This window comes from Schistosoma haematobium, chromosome 3 (genome assembly GCF_000699445.3).
Source record: "Schistosoma haematobium chromosome 3, whole genome shotgun sequence".
NCBI lineage: Eukaryota > Metazoa > Platyhelminthes > Trematoda > Strigeidida > Schistosomatidae > Schistosoma > Schistosoma haematobium.
In genome coordinates, this window is record NC_067198.1 from 10,537,969 (window position 1) to 10,556,151 (window position 18,183).

The 18,183-nt window shown below is 34.4% G+C and overlaps 1 protein-coding gene across 1 annotated transcript in view; it reads right to left on the minus strand.

Moving 5' to 3' along the window:
- The window catches only part of MYLK3 (putative myosin light chain kinase 3), a 58,844-nt gene that overhangs the window by 27,551 nt on the left and 13,110 nt on the right, over positions 1-18,183 (minus strand). Inside the window, exon 2 of the mRNA XM_051218952.1 lies at positions 874-973. Within this exon, the coding sequence (XP_051068918.1) occupies positions 874-973 (100 nt within the window). The remainder of the gene's footprint in view (positions 1-873; positions 974-18,183) is intronic.

Here is an 18,183-nt window from a genome sequence, read left to right on the forward strand (position 1 = left end):
CCAACTGAAATCAGTCTGTGATGAATACAGCCTACATAATCTACAAAAAAAGTCAATATTATTTTAATGGCCTCAATTGTAGTAACTTGTTTCCTAGTATTTTGTCAATTCCTAATCTATTCCCAATCAGTTTAATTATTCTGTCAGACCAACTACTGTAGTTAAATCAAAAAGATGAATCAAGTCGCTCAATCAAATAATGATTCAACACAGACAACGTTACACCATTAAATGTGTCCAACGTAGAGACAAATATTTTTTATCATTCAAATTACTTTGGACTAACGAATGTAAATTACTGATTAGCATCAGATAATACTAGTTCTACTATATAATGCGGAAACCTGGAGAACTACGAAAGCCGTCATCTAGAAGATACAAGTGTTTATTAACAGTTGTCTACGCAAAATACGTCGGATCCGTTAGCCAGACACTATCAGAAACACCCTACTGTGCGAAAGAACAAATCAGATTCCACTGGTGAAAGAAATTAGGAAGAAGCGCTGGAAGTAAATAAGACACACATTGAGAAAAGCACCCAACTGCGTCACAAGGCAAGCCCTCACCTAGAATCCTCAGGGCCAAAGGAGAAAAGTAAGACCAGAGAACACATTACTCCGAGAAAAGGAGACAGATATGAGAAGAATGAACAAAAATTGGATAGAACTAGAAAGGAATTCCAAGGACAGAGTAGGTTGGAGAATGCTGGTCGGCGGCCTATGATCCATTGGGGGTAACAGGCGTAAGTATGTAAGTCGAATGATAATAAATCACTTATTATAATCCACAAAATAATTGGATGACAATTAACTTCCAAAACACGAGATATTAATGGATAATATGTTATATATATAAATCACAATTAGTACTAACCTGCCCAAATAAACTCCGACATTATAATACGTGCGAATATCTGTATTTCTCTGAAGTGTTACATTTTTGGTTAGTAGAAATGGATCAGTATCTTGATCTTCTAAAATGTAGCAATAAAAAGAGGAAGAAAATACTATTAAAGTTAGTACTAAAAGTATACTTTCTTTTCATAAATTCAGTCAGTTATTGACTTATTTTTTATTGAGATCATGAATCGATCAGTGTTAGACCACCATTGAAAACCTGAAGGAACTGGACGGCTGTTTTGTCCTAGTACTGGACTCGTCAGCAGTGCACATCCACGATCCCATGAATGGGATTCAAATCGAAGGTACTTGTTTCATGATAGTAAAGTGATCCGCTTAAGAAACACAAAAGAATACTGGAGGTCTTAAAACATTCCATGGCCTTTTTAATCTCATTTGATAATTAACAAGAATGGTACACAAATAAGTCTATAGTATTGTACTCCAAATTCATTTTTGACGAAATTTGTTAATTAGTGAGAAATATGCTAAAGGACTGAATCAAATGATATTTCATTGTCATCTGTATGACTACAAACTATTTTAACAGTCATATTACAACGGTTAGCCAGTCAAAATCACCATACAGAATGGGACAAATACATGCGCTCACCCAATTTCCCGACCCGTATAAGCTCAAAAATAGTAAAATAACAAGGTGAATATTAAAGGATTCGGGATATTCATTGTAACAATTATAATGAAAAAAACTAATTACATATATTATGGGTTGAAGAGATGGATTGAAAAGTTACGTATGAAGAAATACCGGAACTCGAGACCTAAAGAAACATAAGAAGCAAGTCCATCTATGACTTTGTGATTGGTTCTCAACCATATCATTCAACGTCTTCAATTACTGATTACCATCATCAGTTAATTCCCGATCAGGTAGTCTGTATCTATCAACATGACTCAAACTAGCCGCTAATAAATTTCTTCTCACTTAATTTTACACTAGCTAATACTGTTTATCAAGGTAGACAACGTTTAAATGTATGTAAAACATGCTCTAACCATCTTAGTTAACAAAATTTTACAACCTCATCAACAGATTTGCAATCTCTACTTAACGACCTATTTTTAAACTTTAAATTGCCTACTCAATCGTTTTATAAAACACATGCAGTGTTCTAATGATACCTATAATCAAATTTTATAAATTCAACAGTTTACTGACTGAGAGATTTCCTATCTGTAATTCATCTGTATTTTTGTTAGTACTAAGGCTTTGTTTGAATTAACCAAAGAACCAGTTTTTGAATCAACTTTTACTTCCTTCACAACCAGAGGCTTGGAAATAATTTTCAACTTATGATTTTTTATGAGGTTGTTGATGACTAACAATAATAAGAATGGATCATCTACTTTTGTGAAAATTTGAGGTGGAAATCCATATTTTGTTCGTTTAGAGTGATTTACAAATACTCTTTCATTGTCTGATTTAAGATTTAATATTAGCTGAAGTAACATTATAACAAACCAGTAATTGATTATCTTAAAAGTATAATCTCATTTCATTGTATCACTGACAACTGATTTGATTTTTAGTATAGGGTTGTGGAGATTATTAAATTTTCGATTGAGATCATGAAACAATTGATGTTAGACCACCTTTGGAATCCTGGAAGCACTGGATGGCCGTTTCTTCCTATTGTGAGACTCCTTAGCAGTGCGCATCCACGATCCCGCTCGCGGGATTCGAACCCAGGGCCTTCGTTCTCACTCGCGAACTCTTAACCTACTGGACCACTTAGCTGGCCGGCATCCATTGATGTTAATATCCAATCTCAACCAATCCACGAAATTACGTGATCATCTTCCATTGTACTGAGGTAGATACCTGTCTCTACCCGATCTATATTAGCTCCACTGGTCACTGCTTCTCACTAGAACTCTGAGAATTCCCTCACGAAGCTAGTCACTAGTGAGCACATGTTAATTACTAGTATAGGGGTTGTGGAGATTATTAAGTTTTTGATAGGAAAATGTTGACTAAATGATAAAGACTCCAATGGATTGTTTTATATAAATTCAAATGTGAACTGAACTAATTTAAAATGAACTTATCTTTTTACTTCTTTTAAGTAATGAATATTCTATTAAAATGCTTCAATTGAAATCACAATTATGACTCATTTATAGGATACTGTGTTAACTATTCGATTTCGAGCTACAGTTTAACTGTATAAAGGCTAATGATGATAAGAAAACGCCCGAATTCAAGTAGATTTGATAGATTTGAAGTCTTTTATTGAAAATTGACCTTAGTAGAACAACTATTGAATATCAGAACTCATCGATTAGCTGTTTCAAATTAGTATGGGTTCCTTCAGTAATGTATATCCACCAGTCTGTTGGGAATCAAACGAAAAACCTTTAGGTCTCACGGGTGAGCTTTTAGCATTCATACCCCTGTGCTGGCATCTAACTTCAATCGATTTATTATATTGTATAATCGTTCTTTAGTGTTGTTAGTGTTTAAATACCTAACACCCAACACGGTTGAACGACATTGGTCACAACTTCCTATTAGAACTCCGAGAACTGATTCTCAAAACGAGTCATTGGTAAACACATGATTACTATAAACATAAGAAGTTTTCGGAGATAATTGAATGTTACTGATATGGCATTCACGAAATATTAGTCGATATTAACTTTACATCAAATTTAACACTCTCCTTTTCACTAAACTAACATGTAATAAAGTTTATTAGTAGTCGTATAATGTATAGTAGTTTTGTAATTAAAATAATGAAGTAAAATATCTTAGAAAAGAAACAAAAACCAACTTGAAAAAGGAAAACTAGTTGTTTTTAAGTTAAGTTCTATCACAAAGTAATTCCAATGGCATCATCATTCAATAACCGAGAAATACATTGAAACATTGTGCAGTTCTTATGTGAGACCTTTCAGGAGTAAACATCTATAACTGCAAATGGGATTCAAAACATATGACGTTTAAACTAACTAAGTCGTAATCAGATGATTTGCATTTCCAGATTCAACTATTTCACTGACAGTACGCATTCATCATCAAATGTATTCAGTAATTTCTGTCTCATCGCAAATAAAGATATATTCCACTATCATGAAGTTTTGCTAAAATTATTGTTGGCTTTAATTACCAGTGCATAAACATGTTATAATTATTAAAATAGAGATACTGATATAGGTTGTTAAATTTGAAGTTTTCTTTCATTGAATAACAACTATTGTGTTTCATAAGCGAAAATGATTATTAAATTTCTTAGCGTACTTCATAATGTATTTGTGTTTTCATTTGTTAAGTACAGCTTGAACAATGAATAATGTAAGAGTAATACACCTTAAAGTTTGCTTAAATTAAATGACTTCCTATAGGATGGTCATGTCTATCGTTCAAAACTTTAAAAGACAACTAACAAAATATACACAATGGTCTAATTTACAAAGGGATAAATTATTTCAATGATTAAGATCATGAGTCAGTTGAAGCTAGACCACCATGGAAAACTTGGAAGCATTGGACGGCCGTTTCGTCCTATTGTGAGACTCCATGGTGGTCTAGCTTCAACTGACTCATGATCTTAATCATTGGAATTACTATAATATCCACAAAACCCATCGGATAAATTATTGTTGTAAATTATAAATATTCAAGGAAAATTTGATCATGTCGTGTTCGGATGACGCTTAAATAAAATGATTTTATTCACTAGGTACTAGAAAATGTCGTACAGTTATTGAATGAGAGGTTTTCATTAACATCGAAAAACAGTCTATTGTGATGTAGATTACCTTAGACTAATGATCACATTCAAATTTAATAGTTAAATTCATGAGTCAATTTAAGCTAGATCACCATGGAAAACATGTAAGCGCTGGACGGTCGTTTCGTCCTAGTACAAGACTCCTCAGCGGCGCACAGTTACTCACTGAAGACAATGTTAGACGGTCGAGCAATATCATGAATTAGTTTAAGCTAGATATCAACATCAGCTCAGTGGTCTATAGTTTAAGCGTTCACGCACGGCACAGAGGGTTTTGGGTTCGATTTCCACGTGCGGGATCGTAGTTGCGCACCGATAAGGAGTCTCATACTAGGACGAAACGGCCGTCCACTGTTTCCAGATTTTCAGTGGTGGTATAACATTGATCCATGCAAGATATCAATCTAAAATCAACAATCGTTTGGTTGTCATATTTTTAAAAACTTCAATAATGATTTTATTAAAAGTTTTGAATAATAATCATTGTAATTACGAACACAAAACCTAAGGGCAGTGTTGTGGACGAGAACACCAGTGGGGACAATCAAATGTCTTTGAATACAAAATTACAGAACATCTTAGCAAAATCTGAGAACTATACAGTAAATACTTAATTTGCAAAATGTTAGTCACTTGTCTTAAAATTGACTATTCCTTTTACAAATGTCAATCAATTGTCTCAAACTTCACTGTTCTTTCATTTCCACAGTAATCATTCACTGTTTTCGTCCTCTTTTCTTCGATCTTCCTAACTTTCTGCCAGGTATTTTACTACTACTACTACTACTTATACTGTTTAAATCTATCGACATCAGTAGCACACATCACAGCACTATGTATGTCCCACTGATACTTTTTCACTGATTTTGTTACATGCACATATTTACTTTAATTTGAAAGATTAGAAAAGGTCCTAGTAAATCTTAAATTGATTAATAATTGAATGTCTTTATTACATACATTTTAAGTAATTATCATCCATTTGTTTGAGTGAACAATTTCCTATTTAAGATTAACTACAAATAACTTTATAAATCTACGTACTTATACATGAAGTGATTCAAGGCGAATAAATCGTATTTAGGATGTCATATTGGAGACAACAGTGAAATATAGATTGGCATGACAAGTTAAATAAATCATTTTTATTTTAATTGTCCTAAATCTGGTTTGTTTTATGATCATCTACATTGGGGAGATTGGTAAGAAATTGAAGATTAAGTAACAATTCTGTATGGATAAATGAATAAATGCATGTGTATATGTATGTATGCATAGATGGATTGATGGATGGATGTATGGATGGTTGGTTGGGTGGTTGGATGGATGGATAGGTGTACATTCCCACGAAAATAGTCACCTACATAAAGATAAACATTAGAACTATGTTATTGCTTTTTTTATGGGAAATAAAGTCTAAATACATGTGAATTTATTTTTTCTAGTAATAAATGTTTATCTTGGAGATGTGTAACTGGCTTTCTTTAATATATATTGACTAGTGTGTTAAAATCTGATCTCAGTTTGGGTATCATTAACAATTAAAGAGAATTAGAATGACTATCATTCCAAGATGTGAACATCGTCATCAATGAAAGGAGAAGGTTAAGAAGATTGAAGAAAAGAGGACGAAAACAGTGAATGATTACTGTGGAAATGAAAGAACAGTGAAGTTTGAGACAATTGATTGACATTTGTAAAAGGAATAGTCAATTTTAAGACAAGTGACTAACATTTTGCAAATTAAGTATTTACTGTATAGTTCTCAGATTTTGCTAAGATGTTCTGTAATTTTGTATTCAAAGACATTTGATTGTCCCCACTGGTGTTCTCGTCCACAACACTGCCCTTAGGTTTTGTGTTCGTAATTACAATGATTATTATTCAAAACTTTTAATAAAATCATTATTGAAGTTTTTAAAAATATGACAACCAAACGATTGTTGATTTTAGATTGATATCTTGCATGGATCAATGTTATACCACCACTGAAAATCTGGAAACAGTGGACGGCCGTTTCGTCCTAGTATGAGACTCCTTATCGGTGCGCAACTACGATCCCGCACGTGGAAATCGAACCCAAAACCCTCTGTGCCGTGCGTGAACGCTTAAACTATAGACCACTGAGCTGATGTTGATATCTAGCTTAAACTAATTCATGATATTGCTCGACCGTCTAACATTGTCTTCAGTGAGTAACTGTGCGCCGCTGAGGAGTCTTGTACTAGGACGAAACGACCGTCCAGCGCTTACATGTTTTCCATGGTGATCTAGCTTAAATTGACTCATGAATTTAACTATTAAATTTGAATGTGATCATTAGTCTAAGGTAATCTACATCACAATAGACTATTTTTCAATGTTAATTGAATAAAATCAAAATGATGGATAGTTGGATTAAAATTTATTGTCTTAGAAGTATCGTACTTCTTACGAGTATTGATTTTCTTGATATTTGTTTGAGGTGGGTTTGGAAGTGCTGAGTGTAAGCGAGTAGAAAACTGATGCTAAATAATTGTTTATTTGTGTTTATTAGCGTTTAGTAACTAATTGACTACAACTAGATGATTAGGACTACGTAGTTAACCTAGCCCTTTTGTCCCATACACACGAGCAAATGCAGGTGAAGACAATCACTGCAGCAGGAACCTCTGCATCAGTAGGCCTCAACATGCACAAAGGGAAAGCAAGATCCTCAAATACAACATGGAGAACACCAAACCAATCACATTTGATGGCGAAAATCTGGAAGATGTGGAGTCCTTCACGTATCTGGGAAGCATCATCGATGAACAAGGAGGATCAGATGCAAACGTAAAGGCGAGGATTGGCAAAACAAGAACAGCATTCCTACAGTTGAAAAACATATGGAACTCAAAAAAATTGTCAAACAATATCAAAGTCAGAATCTTCAATACGAACGTCAAGACAGTTCTACTGTGCGGAGATAAAACTTGGTGAATTACCTTAACCATTATCAAAACAGTATAAGTCTTTATAAACAATCGTCTACGCAGGATACGGAATTTCCGTTGGCCGGATATCATGAGCAACAGCCCACTGTGGGAGAAAACAAACCAGCTTTTAGATTAAGAGGAAATCCTGACCGTTGTTGCTACCTTGACGTGGTGGTCGGGCTTGCCTATCGTGATGAACCAGTCGGGCTATAATGGCTGGAACAATCGTTCCTCAAGGTCCTACCATGCCAGACAGGTCGGTTGAAGAACTGTAAGAATAAAAACAGCAAACCCGAGGTCCGAAGGCTAAGTCGTACTGCTGACTGTACAGAGGTTTGACAGCAGTAAGGTGTTTCCTTCAGACAACCAGCATAACAGCGATGCTGCCTTCCCACAAGAGGGGTGGGGTTAGAACAGATGAACGCACATCTCACCTTATCCCAAAGATATCCGTCTCCGGCGGTAAGGTCTCAACAAGTACGGAGCTAACACGAAAATTACTCACCGGAAGGTCGTGTGTGACCGACCTCAAGCAGTTGTTCATTGGGCACTGCGGTCACGCTCTCAGGTCACTAAGACCATATCTAACCCAATTTCCTCTTCAGGTACCTCCACGAGAACCCTTCCACGGTGTGGACAACCGGGAAGTGATAATTGCTCTCATACCTCTAACAGCACTCAAGACTGACTGACTGACTGACTGACTGGCTGAAGAGGAAATTAGGAAAAGATGTTGGAAGCGGATAAGACACATATTGAGGAACTCACTAAACTGCATCACGAAGCAAGCTCTGACTTGGAATCCTGAAGGGAAACGGAAAAGAGGAAGGCCAAAGAAGACACTATGTCTAGAAATGGGAGCAAACTTGAAAGGGATGAATAGCAACTAGAAAGGATTGTTCACGACAGATTTAGCATCAGTTTGCTACTCGCTTACACTCAGAACTTCCAAACCCACCTCAAACAAATATCAAGAAAATCAATACTCGTAAGAAGTACGATACTTCTAAGACAATAAATTTTAATCCAACTATCCATCATTTTGACTTTATTCAATTTATATTGTGGATCGAATTCTAATTCATTAACTACAAGTTTATTGATTATTTCGAAATGCTATAAATGTTCAATGGATTAATACTCCGTTTACTACTCCGTTTCTAGTATCTAACCATAAATTAAATTTTTTTCAAATGAAATGCTCTATTATTCCTTATACCTACGAGAATATATCCGCATACAAACAACTGTTCATCACCATATAAATTGACATTTACTGCAATAACTATTACAAAATAACAAATTACAAATGGGAATGATCATCTTCAGGATTGATTTCAAGTTTTTTTTTTTTACTGGTATTTATGATATTACAAACTAACTACTGGACAGTATAATTTATAAACTTTTCTAATGAATAAAAGCCTTTTAAGTATCTACAGTATCAAAGTGAACCAATAATGTTATGTGTACCATTTATGATTATTAACATTTTCGATAGAGATGGTGAAACGATTGATGTTAGACCACCATTGGAAATCTAGAAGCACTGGATTGCCGTTTCGTCCTATTGTGGAACTCGTCAACAGTGCGCATCCACGGTCCCGCTTGCAGGATCCGAGCCCAGAGCCTCCAGTCTCGCTCGCGAACGCCTAACCTACTGTACCACTGAGCTGTCCGGCATCCATTGGTGTTAGTATCTAACCTCAACCAATCCACGGAATTGTGCGACCATCTTCCATTGTACTGTGGTAGATATATGTCTCTACTCGAAACGGATTCGCTCCACTGGTCACTGCTTCTCACTAGAATTCCGAGAATTTCCTCACGAAGCTAGTCACTAGTGAGCACATGGTAATTATCAGTATAGGGGTTGTCCAGTGTTTCCAGGTTTTCAGTGGTGATCTAACATCAATCGTTTCATGATCGCAATCAAAAACTTAATAATCTCCACAACCCCTATACTAATATTAACATTTTAACATACACTAAATAAATTTGAAATTGTACTTTTAAAGAAATGAAACATTAATGAATGAGTAGATGAATATTTTTACAACAACTATGTTCATTAGTAGAAAGGGTTTGTGGAGATTGTTGAATATTATGAAGCTGAAACGTCGTTGTGAACGTTAACATTAGGCGCTGCATTTATATTCAGTTGAATGATTCCAAATATGACAAACCATGTTATATATATATATATATATATATATATATATATATATATATATAGCGATAGTCAGGAATAGAATGTCTGGTAGCAGAAGCTCAGGGTGGTCGAGGAAGAAAGAACAGAAACAGAAAGCGGTTGGAATGAAAATATAGGGACAATGAAGTCTGAGAAGATTGACTGATATTTGCAAACGGAACAGTTAAGTTTGAGACAAATGATTGACATTTTGCAAATTAAGTATTTACTGTATGGTTTTCAGATTTTACCAAGATGTTCTGTAAGTTTGTGTTTAAATAAATTCGATTGTTCTCGCTTGTGTTCTCGTCTACTACATCATTATCAAATTTTTCAATGACAGAAGTTTATGATTATTGATGCCTATGAATAACCAATTGACTTGAACCGATATTGATATCAATCCATTCACTTACAAGTCATAAAATTATACTATATCATGAAAATATATTTATATTAATAGTAATGATAATAATAAAGTTGAAAAAGCTGGTAAATTTAAATGTCACAGATTGAAATCATGAGTCAGTTGAAGTTAGACCAACATGGAAAACCTGGAAGCATTGGACGGCCGTTTCATCCTAGTTTGGGACTCCTCAGCAGTGTGCATCCATAGTCCCGCACCCGCGAGATTCAAACCCAGGATCTATCAGTTTCGCGCCAGGCGCTTAACCAACTAGACCACTGAGCAGGCATCCAACGGTGTTAATGTCTAACTTCAACCAGTCCCATACTAAGATGAAACGGCCGTCCAGTGCTTCCAGGTTTTCCATGGTGGTCTAACTTCAATTGACTCATGATTTCAACCTGTGGAATTTCTAAAATCTCCACAAACCCCTTCTGATAAATTTAAATGTCCTAAAAAAGCAAAGTGTTTTTAGTCTTTCATCTCATACAAATTAAAAATATCTTTTATATACTACTTAAATCACCTTACATTAATGGGAAGTTTCAAGTAAACAATACTAAATCAATTTAAACTTCACCCCATTGCACAAGCAAGTGGCTATCACGACTCAATAGCTAAGTGAATAATACAATGTCATTTGAAGCGAATGGTACTGGGTTAGAGTGGTGGAGTGAACATCAACTCTGGGATGCAGGTATATCCAGCTGACGAGTCCCAAGTGGGATGAAACGTGCTTCCTGAATTTCACTGCTAGCCACTATCTATCTTTGCTTATAACTAACTTAGGTTTCTGTGGAATGTTATTAATACATTTGTGCATTAACTAATTTTTACTTCTCAAAACGATCATTTATGGAACTGATATGTTCAAACAGTTTATTTTTTCATCAGTTTTAATAATAATAATAGTAATGAGATAAATGGTAAGGATGAATGGCATCACATTTCATTTGTTGATAAACTTCGTTAGTAAATGATGTTTTCACGTTTGAAACTGAAGGTTCTACCTAAAAATCACTTAATCACGACCATGTTTTCATCATAGGTAAATGATTGAAATGAAAAAAAAGGATAAAAACTTAACTGAGAAATGAAACTCAAGGTATTGACTTTATCACTGATGTGTTTTATGTCCGTTTGTATAGTAGTTCTATTATTACCACTACAAACTATGCCATGTAGCTGTGGTTACTTTTAGAAATATTTCTCTGTATATACTTGGTTTCTGATATTTTGGGAATAGATCAAAGCTGAAAATATGTACCATTAAAAGTAAACACATTAAGTATTTACAGCGGAGCCACAAAATTCCAGTTTTGGTACCTGACAAGGTCTTGGGTATTCTTTACGAGAGAATTTCATACTATCAAAAACTACTTATCGATTGCTTTTAGTTTATAATGGCAACCTAAATGAGGTCATTCCGTGATGAATATCACTTACAGATTAAGCTAATCTTCCATCATTAGTTTGTTTTAAGTATCTTATTTTTATTCATACACTAGTGTCTAAGTAATAACTATGTACAGAATATAATTCACAGTTAACCTGTTTCTATGATGCAAGGTACATCGACTATATTTAAATTTTATTTTGCAAATACACCTCCAAGGTTATACTTCTTTGGTTTTATCTAAAAATAGGTAAAAATAAAACTTTACATTATCCCGTTTTATGGTAAATGATTAATACTGGATATTCACCAAACTTCTGTGTGAATTGTAGTCTATATCCAAGTTTCATAAATATTTCTCAAATATGAAATTCATTGTAACTCATAATCAATAGAAGTTTGTGAATTCGTTTAGTATATTTTTTGTGTTATTACATTGAAATGATGAACTCTTCATTGTATCATCTACCGATTTCGTCAAATGCGCATTGATATTACTTACCGTTCAATCAAGCTCCTAATATCTTGTCTGATAAAACATTATGGGCTGAAAACAGTATCTTAGAATAAGATTTAAACCAGTATTTTGTCCTATAATCTGAATTGTTTCCATATGGTTATCAAACAGTGAACTCAAATTTAACCGTACTTTAATTCCCAGTCTTATTTCAGTACTTAGTCGACAGAATTTGATGACTTTTAGGGTTTAAATAATGACTTGAATAAACATTTGATCACATCAAACTATACAGCTTTGAAGTCTAAGAAAGAATGTACACTATATCAAAATGATACTTGATTTTTTCAAACAGATAGAGGTCAAGTAGCAAGCAACATTTCAAAAGTTTTTTAAGTAAAAAAAAAGAGAAAATGATTTAATCTTCCTAGACGTGTATATAGTTCTAAAATAATGTCTCATATAGTTGGTTGCATCTTTCAATTGATTATAAAAATTTTAATAGTTAAGATTATGAATCAAGTGAAGCTAGACCACCATGGAAAACCTGGAAGCATTGGACGGCCATTTAGTCCTAGTGTGAGACTCCTTGGCAGTGAGCATCCACCGTCCCGCTTCGTGAGATTGGAACCCAGGACCTATCAGTCTCGCGCGTGAGCGCTTAACCTCTAAACCACTGAGCTGGCCAGCACCCGACGGTGTTGATGTCTAACTTCAACTAATCCAAGAAATTGAGCGACACATCCACCATTGTCTTCAGTGAGTTACTTTCTCATAATATACCCGGTTGAACTGCACTGGTCACTGCTTCTCACTAGAACCCCAGGATATACCTCTTGAAGCCAGTTACTAGCGAGCTTATGTTGATTAATATCAGAAGGTGTTTCGTGGATATTATTAGTAATTTTAATAGTTAAGATCATGAGTCAATTGAAGCTAGACCACCATAGAAAACTTGGAATCACTAAACGGCCGTTTCATCCTACTGCGGACCTTTCTCGGTAATGCGCATTCCGATCATATAAACTCAATCTAACTATTATAAATCTTATGTATTTCTATGAGATCATTTCAACATTTAACAAATCATCATCATCATCATCATCATCATCATCATCATCATTATGATTAATCTCAAATCAAAAATGTTATGCAGCATAATCTAGTAACAAAATATTGTTTCTTTTTTCTTATTTTCACGAAACTAACCCAACTTCTTAAGACAGATCATGTAGAAATTCTGATCTTCATTGACATTTCTGTTTTTGTTTTTGCTTTTTGTTTTGTTTCAGTACTAAGTTATAGATACCAGATTGAACAATAACAAATTGATATTCACTAGGTAAACATTAGAATCTTTAAAATGATATTAATGTACATCATAAATTTTGATTATAGAAATAATAGAAAACAAACGCAACATAACTCAATTAAATGATGAATTATTTTCAGTAATAAAATATAAAAATAAATTAGGTAAGTATTCAACAGATCTTCATTCTGTTATTCATCAAGAATAAAATATGATTATATTTATTAAACTTAAATGAGAGAGTTCATTAATACCTTGGTACGACCGAGAGTGAGGAGTTTCTGTCGTCTCTTTCACTATGTCGAAATGCTCTCATATGGCCACGGGTATACAACCTCTGTCAAGGAAGTCCTACTCATTGCATTCTCGTGTCAGCGAGTGTTGTTTACGAAATTCAGAGGATAAAAACCGAATGTCCGGCACTTTAACCGATTCGTAAGATATGGAGGATCCACCTGTGGGAGTTGCAGAACCCTCATTCCAAATCAATGGTGTACATGGGCTCCAGGATCCTGAAGGAACAAATGGCATATGAACCAATTGTTGGTCACCTGCAATCGTGGAACTGAATCTCGTAAAGTTGACTCACTGCCTTATGTACCAGACCTTTAGGTCAAAGGCTCCGGTATGGCCCCCTATGAAAGCGACCTGTTTTGGTTTGGGCACCCGAAAAGTATTCAAGCCCTCACACAAATCGAAAGATTTATGTGATGGATATGTATTTGGTTCCTCTTTTTATCAATGTTTATGTGTTTAAATAATAATATTATTGATATTAATAATAAGAATAATGTGATACATAAATCTATAGCATACAGATGCTTTGAAATGTTGTTACATTTTCGTAGAATTTTACAATAATTTATGTAATCGTTTGAGTTAACTCGATCGTGATACACACTTCAATGATTCAATGTTCAATATTTGGAAGTGCAAATGATGCAGAAAAAAAGAAAGCTGAAATTAGATTTGGTCATCTTTCTTAACTTATCCAACGTATGAATAAGATCATGAATCGATTGATGTTCGAGCGCCATTGAAAAGCTGAAAACACCAGACGGCCGTTTTATCTCATTTAACAGATTTTAAAACAAAATCAGTGATTATGGAGAGAAATGTATTGAATTTACTTCACGTCTTAGTGTATCGAGTTCCTAAGAACACTTGGATGTTAGTCAATGTCGAACATTATACGAATTAGCGAGAAATTGTTAGTAATATTTTCACACAGAGCTGATACCTATTACTAGAAAACATAAGATATTCATGAGTTAAATAATGACGAAATGGATAACGGGAGTAGGTCAGTAGTCAGTGACCCTACATATTAAAACTGAGCAAATGTCTGCTAACTAGGTTCTATTTTTCGTTAATTTCTGAATATTATATTTGAGTAAATAAGATGAAAACTTATCGTTAAGTTTGCTACTGATTTTCTAGTCCAGCTCGATAGATAACCCGAGTACTCTTAGACTTAAGTATCAAACAGCACTGAAAAGCCAAGGGAAAAATAGAAACTTTACTTCAAGATTAATTTATATGCAGAAAAAGAGCCTATTTATAAATATACAGGTGTCCTTGATCTTAAAAAGAATATGGAAACATGCTAGATTTGGTAACAACGCAAGTGTTTGTTCAATCACGTTGTTACAATTAACTGTTCATTTTTCTGAATATTCCTGAGACGTTTCTATTCGATGGTGACTGAACTAAACATTTTCAAGACTTTTCCAGTTTTTCAAAGAATTTCCCAGTTCTCAGCGGACTCTTAGCACTTTGGACAATCAATTTATAATTTTTTTTGGTTGAGATCATGAATTAATTGATGTTAGACCACCGTTGGAAACCTGGAAGCACTGGACGGCCGTTTCGTCCCAGTATGGGACTCCTCAGCAGTGCGCATCCACGATCCCGCACCCCGCGGGATTCGAAACCAGGACCTACTGGCTTCGCGCCTGAGCACTTAACCATTAGACCACTGAGCCGGCATCCACTGCTGAGTAGTCCCATACTAGGACGAAACGGCCGTCCAGTGCTTCCAGGTTTCCAACGGTGGTCTAACATCAATTAATTCATGATCCCAACCAAAAACTTAACAATCTCCACAACCCCCATACTGACAATTTATAATTTCTTTTGTATTGATAAATATCATTCAATCAATCTTGTATGGTGAACTATAAGAAAGTTTCATAATTAAGCTTTAAATTTATAGGCCCATGAATAATTGATAAAATAAATATCTTACAATCATTGGTGCTTTAAATGAATGTTTATCATATTCATTTTGTTGAGCATGTTTTTATTTAAGTTTTATAGGTTAGAATTGATGATTAACGGTGAAATAGTTTCAAATATTAAAAAGAATGAGTGCTATCCTGATGGATGAATGATTTATTATGATAATATTATATCCCCACTTAATGCCCTCTCACAAGACCAGATTGTTATATGGTACTCTTGAAAGAACTGATATCAAAGACGACACCACTAGCTAGAAGAATATGTTTTAACAAAAAGACAAATATGACTAAATATCATGGATGACTGAAGAATTTCACTTTTACGGGTCACTGGGTTGCCAATTAATGGAGACTTGACTGTTAGGCTCAGTTCTTGTTTGTTATATCAATAATTGTGTGATTATGTTGTATAAAATGACAACTAGTTATAACTTGTCAGGGTATGTGATGCTTAGGCATGTATAACAAATGTCAAAGCCTTGTCATATGATAAAGTCTCATAAAATCATGATTCAGTGTACATTTAAATCGAATAATCCACACCTTTAGTTAACATTGCTCATTATGCATTTTCATAATATATTACTAATAAATTGAAGACATCAATGATCAATCTACATGATATCATCTACTTTAAAACATTATATTTCATAACTGTAAATTAGTATTTATTATTTGAATTCATCTCGACACTGTAAATGAAGCTTCATTACATTCTCACCTAAAAGTTACAACTTTAGACTATGTGAAAGTACTTTCCTTAGTCTCCTATCATTTGAATTGATTTAAAAAGTATCTAACATAATGAAAGCTTCTATCTTCTTCAATATTCAAATCTATTGAAATGATTAACTCAGTTCTGTAGATAAGAGAAGTTAATTTAGTATATTCATTATGTGGTTAAAAGAGAAAGCTAGGCAGGATGTTTCATGCTATGTAGGACTCACTAATTGAATATAATTTATTTCTGTTAAATCTAGAGCTTAGATTCTTAATATACTGTGTACAACTTGAACACTTGAACGCTAGAACTCTCCAAGTCACAAATGAGAAGACAGAAGACAAATGAAAGGAATGCTATATCAAAATGTCGAATATGATACAAAACTATCAGGTATTTATGGATTTTTAGTGCTTTCGGGTTTTCCGTGGTGGTCTAGCTTCAACTGATTCATGATCTCAACTAATGAAATTATTACAATCTCTACAAAATACCTTCTGACACTAAAAACGAAACCATCAATATAGTCATCTAATCCGCATACAAAGGGGGTTTTAGGATTTCTCCAATATGGTAGCTAAACGTAGAGATATTGGAATATTTTCTTCGGCTCTTTCTGAGCTTCTTAGAGCTTCCTCGAGTTCACCCGTGGGCCATCCTCACAATTTCTTATGAATTCATATATATCTTAACATTTTTCGCACTATTTACAAATGTTAGATAAATGCTAGAATTTTCTGCGTGATTTTCTTTTTCTGAAATAAATTACAATGTTTTTAATGTTTTGTTATTCTCATAGTCTATCCTTACAAAAAAAGTATATAGAATTCATTTGGTATTGTTTACTTGTATCTCCCGATTGTTGTTTAGGACTGTAATTGATCAGTCTGTTTTTGGCATATATGGAATGTTTTTAAAGTGTAGTTAATAGTTATTTTGTTTTCAACGTTGTTTTTATAAAGCCAAATCATCTCCACAATACTAATCAATGAACTTTCGCTATTCCCAACTAACATGTATAAGTATCAACTGTTAGTTATAAGCATACAGAACATTGTTTAGCACATAATTTCAAAGATTATCATTAATCATGAATTATAATCTCACCATTATTAATAATAAAGGACTGATTACTAGTATAGGGATTGTGGGGATTATTACGTTTTTGATTGAGATCATGAACCAATTGATGTTAGACCACCACCTTTGGAAACCTAGAAGCACTGGACGGCCGTTTCATCCTGTCATGGGACTCCTCAGCACTGCGCATCCACGATCCCATTCGCGGGATTCAAACCCAGGGCCTTCGGTCTCGCGCGCGAACGCTTAACCAACTGGACCACTGAGCCGGCTAGATCGTGGATGTGCAGTGCTGAGGAGTCCCAAAATAGGACGAAACGGCCGTCCAGTGCTTCCAGGTTTCCAAAGGTGGTGGTCTAACATCAATCGGTTCATGATCTCAGTCAAAAAATAAAGGACTGAATTGAACTGGTCCATAACTCTGAGAAGTCATTCCTGGAACTCATGGGAATGTTCTTGACTGGGAGAGTTCAAACATGTATAACAATTTTTTTACTGATAAAGATGAACGATGGTTGTGCGATTCTGCAAAGTGGCTAAATTTAGAAATTTAAACTATTAAATTTCAAGTCAGAGATCCGAAGTTTAAATACTGACTATAGAGCTAGGAAATCTTGAGTTTATTTGCCCCCGCAAGGGAACAGTGAATATACATTTCTGGTGAATCTTGTACCTATTATTTCATATTTTCCGTATAATATTTGGCTAATTAGTGTTTTGATCCTAAAGATATTCGAATCATGTATTATACCAATCATAGTTATGC